The 8,521-nt window shown below is 43.3% G+C and overlaps 1 protein-coding gene across 1 annotated transcript in view; it reads right to left on the bottom strand.

Moving 5' to 3' along the window:
• Nucleotides 1-8,521, bottom strand: part of LOC124010710 (fibronectin type III domain-containing protein 3B-like) — a 187,474-nt gene that overhangs the window by 93,680 nt on the left and 85,273 nt on the right. The window contains 2 exon segments of the mRNA XM_046323359.1: nucleotides 8,003-8,059; nucleotides 8,306-8,408. Coding sequence (XP_046179315.1) covers nucleotides 8,003-8,059; nucleotides 8,306-8,408 — 160 coding nt within the window.

Below are 8,521 nucleotides of genomic sequence, written 5' to 3' on the forward strand. Positions count from 1 at the left end.
GATAGGTGTGTTTTACCTGCTAGTCAGGATCAGAGATAGGTGTGTTTTACCTGCTAGTCAGGATCAGAGTTAGGTGTGTTTTACCTACTAGTCAGGATTCAGAGATAGGTGTGTTTTACCTGCTAGTGAGGATCAGAGATAGGTGTGTTTTACCTGCTAGTCAGGATCAGAGATAGGTGTGTTTTACCTGCTAGTCAGGATTCAGAGATAGGTGTGTTTTACCTGCTAGTCAGGATCAGAGTTAGGTGTGTTTTACCTGCTAGTCAGGATCAGAGATAGGTGTGTTTTACCTGCTAGTCAGGATCAGAGATAGGTGTGTTTTACCTGCTAGTCAGGATCAGAGATAGGTGTGTTTTACCTGCTAGTCAGGATCAGAGATAGGTGTGTTTTACCTGCTAGTCAGGATCAGAGATAGGTGTGATACTAGCCAGGATCAGAGTTAGGTGTGTTTTACCTGCTAGTCAGGATTCAGAGATAGGTGTGTTTTACATACTAGCCAGGATCAGAGTTAGGTGTGTTTTACCTGCTAGTCAGGATCAGAGATAGGTGTGTTTTACCTGCTAGCCAGGATCAGAGATAGGTGTGTTTTACCTGCTAGTCAGGATCAGAGTTAGGTGTGTTTTACATACTAGCCAGGATCAGAGATAGGTGTGTTTTACCTGCTAGTCAAGATCAGAGATAGGTGTGTTTTACATACTAGCCAGGATCAGAGTTAGGTGTGTTTTACCTGCTAGTCAGGATTCAGAGATAGGTGTGTTTTACCTGCTAGTCAGGATCAGAGTTAGGTGTGTTTTACCTGCTAGTTAGGATCAGAGATAGGTGTGTTTTACCTGCTAGTCAGGATCAGAGATAGGTGTGTTTTACCTGCTAGTCAGGATCAGAGATAGGTGTGTTTTACCTGCTAGTCAAGATCAAATATAGGTGTGTTTTACATGCTAGCCAGGATCAGAGTTAGGTGTGTTTTACCTGCTAGTCAGGATTCAGAGATAGGTGTGTTTTACCTGCTAGTCAGGATCAGAGTTAGGTGTGTTTTACATACTAGCCAGGATCAGAGTTAGGTGTGTTTTACCTGCTAGTCAGGATCAGAGATAGGTGTGTTTTACCTGCAAGTCAGGATTCAGAGATAGGTGTGTTTTACATACTAGCCAGGATCAGAGATAGGTGTGTTTTACCTGCTAGTCAGGATTCAGAGATAGGTGTGTTTTACATACTAGCCAGGATCAGAGTTAGGTGTGTTTTACCTGCTAGTCAGGATTCAGAGATAGGTGTGTTTTACATACTAGCCAGGATCAGAGTTAGGTGTGTTTTACCTGCTAGTCAGGATCAGAGATAGGTGTGTTTTACCTGCTAGCCAGGATCAGAGATAGGTGTGTTTTACCTGCTAGTGAGGATTCAGAGATAGGTGTGTTTTACCTGCTAGTTAGGATCAGAGATAGGTGTGTTTTACCTGCTAGTCAGGATCAGAGATAGGTGTGTTTTACCTGCTAGTCAGGATCAGAGATAGGTGTGTTTTACCTGCTAGTCAGGATTCAGAGATAAGTGTGTTTTACATACTAGCCAGGATCAGAGTTAGGTGTGTTTTACCTGCTAGTCAGGATCAGAGTTAGGTGTGTTTTACCTACTAGCCAGGATCAGAGTTAGGTGTGTTTTACCTGCTAGTCAGGATTCAGAGATAGGTGTGTTTTACATACAGCCAGGATCAGAGTTAGGTGTGTTTTACCTGCTAGTCAGGATCAGAGATAGGTGTGTTTTACCTGCTAGCCAGGATCAGAGATAGGTGTGTTTTACCTGCTAGTGAGGATTCAGAGATAGGTGTGTTTTACCTGCTAGTTAGGATCAGAGATAGGTGTGTTTTACCTGCTAGTCAGGATCAGAGATAGGTGTGTTTTACCTGCTAGTCAGGATCAGAGTTAGGTGTGTTTTACCTACTAGTCAGGATTCAGAGATAGGTGTGTTTTACCTGCTAGTGAGGATCAGAGATAGGTGTGTTTTACCTGCTAGTCAGGATCAGAGATAGGTGTGTTTTACCTGCTAGTCAGGATTCAGAGATAGGTGTGTTTTACCTGCTAGTCAGGATCAGAGTTAGGTGTGTTTTACCTGCTAGTCAGGATCAGAGATAGGTGTGTTTTACCTGCTAGTCAGGATCAGAGATAGGTGTGTTTTACCTGCTAGTCAGGATCAGAGATAGGTGTGTTTTACCTGCTAGTCAGGATCAGAGATAGGTGTGTTTTACCTGCTAGTCAGGATCAGAGATAGGTGTGTTTTACATACTAGCCAGGATCAGAGTTAGGTGTGTTTTACCTGCTAGTCAGGATTCAGAGATAGGTGTGTTTTACATACTAGCCAGGATCAGAGTTAGGTGTGTTTTACCTGCTAGTCAGGATCAGAGATAGGTGTGTTTTACCTGCTAGCCAGGATCAGAGATAGGTGTGTTTTACCTGCTAGTCAGGATCAGAGTTAGGTGTGTTTTACATACTAGCCAGGATCAGAGATAGGTGTGTTTTACCTGCTAGTCAAGATCAGAGATAGGTGTGTTTTACATACTAGCCAGGATCAGAGTTAGGTGTGTTTTACCTGCTAGTCAGGATTCAGAGATAGGTGTGTTTTACCTGCTAGTCAGGATCAGAGTTAGGTGTGTTTTACCTGCTAGTTAGGATCAGAGATAGGTGTGTTTTACCTGCTAGTCAGGATCAGAGATAGGTGTGTTTTACCTGCTAGTCAGGATCAGAGATAGGTGTGTTTTACCTGCTAGTCAAGATCAAATATAGGTGTGTTTTACATGCTAGCCAGGATCAGAGTTAGGTGTGTTTTACCTGCTAGTCAGGATTCAGAGATAGGTGTGTTTTACCTGCTAGTCAGGATCAGAGTTAGGTGTGTTTTACATACTAGCCAGGATCAGAGTTAGGTGTGTTTTACCTGCTAGTCAGGATCAGAGATAGGTGTGTTTTACCTGCTAGTCAGGATTCAGAGATAGGTGTGTTTTACATACTAGCCAGGATCAGAGATAGGTGTGTTTTACCTGCTAGTCAGGATTCAGAGATAGGTGTGTTTTACATACTAGCCAGGATCAGAGTTAGGTGTGTTTTACCTGCTAGTCAGGATTCAGAGATAGGTGTGTTTTACATACTAGCCAGGATCAGAGTTAGGTGTGTTTTACCTGCTAGTCAGGATCAGAGATAGGTGTGTTTTACCTGCTAGCCAGGATCAGAGATAGGTGTGTTTTACCTGCTAGTGAGGATTCAGAGATAGGTGTGTTTTACCTGCTAGTTAGGATCAGAGATAGGTGTGTTTTACCTGCTAGTCAGGATCAGAGATAGGTGTGTTTTACCTGCTAGTCAGGATCAGAGATAGGTGTGTTTTACCTGCTAGTCAGGATTCAGAGATAAGTGTGTTTTACATACTAGCCAGGATTCAGAGATAGGTGTGTTTTACCTGCTAGTCAGGATTCAGAGTAAGGTGTGTTTTACCTGCTAGTCAGGATTCAGAGATAGGTGTGTTTTACCTGCTAGTCAGGATTCAGAGTAAGGTGTGTTTTACCTGCTAGTCAGGATTCAGAGATAGGTGTGTTTTACATACTAGCCAGGATCAGAGTAAGGTGTGTTTTACCTGCTAGTCAGGATTCAGAGATAGGTGTGTTTTACATACTAGCCAGGATCAGAGTTAGGTGTGTTTTACCTGCTAGTCAGGATTCAGAGTAAGGTGTGTTTTACCTGCTAGTCAGGATTCAGAGATAGGTGTGTTTTACATACTAGCCAGGATCAGAGTTAGGTGTGTTTTACCTGCTAGTCAGGATTCAGAGATAGGTGTGTTTTACCTGCTAGTCAGGATCAGAGTTAGGTGTGTTTTACATACTAGCCAGGATCAGAGTTAGGTGTGTTTTACCTGCTAGTCAGGATCAGAGATAGGTGTGTTTTGCCTGCTAGTCAGGATTCAGAGATAGGTGTGTTTTACATACTAGCCAGGATCAGAGATAGGTGTGTTTTACCTGCTAGTCAGGATTCAGAGATAGGTGTGTTTTACATACTAGCCAGGATCAGAGTTAGGTGTGTTTTACCTGCTAGTCAGGATTCAGAGATAGGTGTGTTTTACATACTAGCCAGGATCAGAGATAGGTGTGTTTTACCTGCTAGTCAAGATCAGAGATAGGTGTGTTTTACATACTAGCCAGGATCAGAGTTAGGTGTGTTTTACCTGCTAGTCAGGATTCAGAGATAGGTGTATTTTACCTGCTAGTCAGGATCAGAGTTAGGTGTGTTTTACCTGCTAGTTAGGATCAGAGATAGGTGTGTTTTACCTGCTAGTCAGGATCAGAGATAGGTGTGTTTTACCTGCTAGTCAGGATCAGAGATAGGTGTGTTTTACCTGCTAGTCAGGATCAGAGTTAGGTGTGTTTTACCTGCTAGTCAGGATCAGAGATAGGTGTGTTTTACCTGCTAGTCAGGATCAGATATAGGTGTGTTTTACCTGCTAGTCAGGATCAGAGATAGGTGTGTTTTACCTGCTAGTCAAGATCAAATATAGGTGTGTTTTACATGCTAGCCAGGATCAGAGTTAGGTGTGTTTTACCTGCTAGTCAGGATTCAGAGATAGGTGTGTTTTACCTGCTAGTCAGGATCAGAGTTAGGTGTGTTTTACATACTAGCCAGGATCAGAGTTAGGTGTGTTTTACCTGCTAGTCAGGATCAGAGATAGGTGTGTTTTACCTGCTAGTCAGGATTCAGAGATAGGTGTGTTTTACATACTAGCCAGGATCAGAGATAGGTGTGTTTTACCTGCTAGTCAGGATTCAGAGATAGGTGTGTTTTACATACTAGCCAGGATCAGAGTTAGGTGTGTTTTACCTGCTAGTCAGGATTCAGAGATAGGTGTGTTTTACATACTAGCCAGGATCAGAGTTAGGTGTGTTTTACCTGCTAGTCAGGATCAGAGATAGGTGTGTTTTACCTGCTAGCCAGGATCAGAGATAGGTGTGTTTTACCTGCTAGTGAGGATTCAGAGATAGGTGTGTTTTACCTGCTAGTTAGGATCAGAGATAGGTGTGTTTTACCTGCTAGTCAGGATCAGAGATAGGTGTGTTTTACCTGCTAGTCAGGATCAGAGATAGGTGTGTTTTACCTGCTAGTCAGGATTCAGAGATAAGTGTGTTTTACATACTAGCCAGGATTCAGAGATAGGTGTGTTTTACCTGCTAGTCAGGATTCAGAGTAAGGTGTGTTTTACCTGCTAGTCAGGATTCAGAGATAGGTGTGTTTTACCTGCTAGTCAGGATTCAGAGTAAGGTGTGTTTTACCTGCTAGTCAGGATTCAGAGATAGGTGTGTTTTACATACTAGCCAGGATCAGAGTAAGGTGTGTTTTACCTGCTAGTCAGGATTCAGAGATAGGTGTGTTTTACATACTAGCCAGGATCAGAGTTAGGTGTGTTTTACCTGCTAGTCAGGATTCAGAGTAAGGTGTGTTTTACCTGCTAGTCAGGATTCAGAGATAGGTGTGTTTTACATACTAGCCAGGATCAGAGTTAGGTGTGTTTTACCTGCTAGTCAGGATTCAGAGATAGGTGTGTTTTACCTGCTAGTCAGGATCAGAGTTAGGTGTGTTTTACATACTAGCCAGGATCAGAGTTAGGTGTGTTTTACCTGCTAGTCAGGATCAGAGATAGGTGTGTTTTGCCTGCTAGTCAGGATTCAGAGATAGGTGTGTTTTACATACTAGCCAGGATCAGAGATAGGTGTGTTTTACCTGCTAGTCAGGATTCAGAGATAGGTGTGTTTTACATACTAGCCAGGATCAGAGTTAGGTGTGTTTTACCTGCTAGTCAGGATTCAGAGATAGGTGTGTTTTACCTACTAGCCAGGATCAGAGTTAGGTGTGTTTTACCTGCTAGTCAGGATCAGAGATAGGTGTGTTTTACCTGCTAGTCAGGATTCAGAGATAGGTGTGTTTTACCTGCTAGCCAGGATCAGAGATAGGTGTGTTTTACCTGCTAGTTAGGATCAGAGATAGGTGTGTTTTACCTGCTAGTCAGGATCAGAGATAGGTGTGTTTTACCTGCTAGTCAGGATCAGAGTTAGGTGTGTTTTACCTACTAGTCAGGATTCAGAGATAGGTGTGTTTTACCTGCTAGTCAGGATCAGAGTTAGGTGTGTTTTACATACTAGCCAGGATCAGAGTTAGGTGTGTTTTACCTGCTAGTCAGGATCAGAGATAGGTGTGTTTTACCTGCTAGTCAGGATTCAGAGATAGGTGTGTTTTACATACTAGCCAGGATCAGAGATAGGTGTGTTTTACCTGCTAGTCAGGATTCAGAGATAGGTGTGTTTTACATACTAGCCAGGATCAGAGTTAGGTGTGTTTTACCTGCTAGTCAGGATTCAGAGATAGGTGTGTTTTACCTACTAGCCAGGATCAGAGTTAGGTGTGTTTTACCTGCTAGTCAGGATCAGAGTTAGGTGTGTTTTACCTGCTAGTCAGGATCAGAGATAGGTGTGTTTTACCTGCTAGTGAGGATTCAGAGATAGGTGTGTTTTACCTGCTAGTTAGGATCAGAGATAGGTGTGTTTTACCTGCTAGTCAGGATCAGAGATAGGTGTGTTTTACCTGCTAGTCAGGATCAGAGATAGGTGTGTTTTACCTGCTAGTCAGGATTCAGAGATAGGTGTGTTTTACCTACTAGCCAGGATCAGAGATAGGTGTGTTTTACCTGCTAGTCAGGATCAGAGTTAGGTGTGTTTTACCTGCTAGTCAGGATCAGAGATAGGTGTGTTTTACCTGCTAGTCAGGATCAGAGTTAGGTGTGTTTTACCTGCTAGCCAGGATCAGAGATAGGTGTGTTTTACCTGCTAGTCAGGATTCAGAGATAGGTGTGTTTTACCTGCTAGTCAGGATTCAGAGATAGGTGTGTTTTACCTACTAGCCAGGATCAGAGTTAGGTGTGTTTTACCTGCTAGTCAGGATTCAGAGATAGGTGTGTTTTACCTGCTAGTCAGGATTCAGAGATAGGTGTGTTTTACATACTAGCCAGGATCAGAGTTAGGTGTGTTTTACCTGCTAGTCAGGATTCAGAGATAGGTGTGTTTTACCTGCTAGTCAGGATCAGAGATAGGTGTGTTTTACCTGCTAGCCAGGATCAGAGTTAGGTGTGTTTTACCTGCTAGTCAGGATCAGAGATAGGTGTGTTTTACCTGCTAGTCAGGATTCAGAGATAGGTGTGTTTTACCTACTAGCCAGGATCAGAGATAGGTGTGTTTTACCTGCTAGTCAGGATTCAGAGATAGGTGTGTTTTACCTACTAGCCAGGATCAGAGATAGGTGTGTTTTACCTGCTAGTCAGGATTCAGAGATAGGTGTGTTTTACCTGTATATAGCCAGATCTGAGTTTGCCATCCCGTGTTTTACGGACAGAGTCAGGAGGTGAGAGATGGCTGTTGCTGAACCGGTTCAGTCAGGATCAGAGCCCAGGACAACCTTTTACCTGCGCGTGAGGATTGGACACCTGGTTTTACCACGTTAGATCAGAGATAAAGTTTTATCAGTTTATGTTCCAGTTCATCACGGATGCTGGGTGTGTTTGAAATGACAGTCTGATCAGAAGTGTGTTTTACCTACACCCTGGCACTGAAACAATCACCCCATCAACCACTGTTTTACCTGCTAGTGAGGATCAGAGATAGGTGTGTTTTACCTGCAGTCAGGATCAGAGACAGGTGTGTTTTACCACAGTCAGGATTCAGACACAGGTGTGTTTTACCACACAGTCAGGATCAGAGTTAGGTGTGTTTTACCTGCAGTCAGGAACATCAGATCAAGGTGTGTTTTACCTGCAGTCAGGATCAGAGATAGGTGTGTTTTACAAACACACACCCTAGTCACTGAAACAATCACCCCATCAGCCACTGTCTTTACCACAGTCAGGATCAGAGATAGGTGTGTTTTACCTGCTAGTCAGGATCAGAGATAGGTGTGTTTTACCTGCTAGTCAGGATTCAGAGATAGGTGTGTTTTACCTGCACAGTCAGGATCAGAGAGTGTGTTTTACCTGTTTCAGAGATAGTGTGTTTTACCTGCTAGAAACAATCAGAGATCAAGGTGTGTTTTACACACAGTCAGGATCAGAGATACACCCTTTTACTGAAACAATCAGGATCAACCACTGTGTTTTACATACTAGCCAGGATCAGAGTGTTTTACAAACTGCCAGTCAGGATTCAGACACAGCGGTGTGTTTTACCTGTCATTCATCCAGACAGAGATAGGTGTGTTTTACCTGTATATAACTGATTACCCATCCCGTCCCTTGTCGGACAAACCACATCCACTGAAGACTGGCTGTCTGCTGGGGACACCACATCCACTGAATACGGGGAGCCCAGGACAAACCTCCACTGCACCCAATCTGCCCTGGGGACAAACCTGGAACACCACACACCGTTACATATCACATCCACTGAATTCCTATCTGTTTATGTTCCAGTTCATCCACTGAATACCGGATGCTGCCCTGGGGACAAACCACATCCACTGAA

This window comes from Oncorhynchus gorbuscha, linkage group LG23 (genome assembly GCF_021184085.1).
Source record: "Oncorhynchus gorbuscha isolate QuinsamMale2020 ecotype Even-year linkage group LG23, OgorEven_v1.0, whole genome shotgun sequence".
Taxonomy (NCBI): Eukaryota; Metazoa; Chordata; class Actinopteri; order Salmoniformes; family Salmonidae; genus Oncorhynchus; species Oncorhynchus gorbuscha.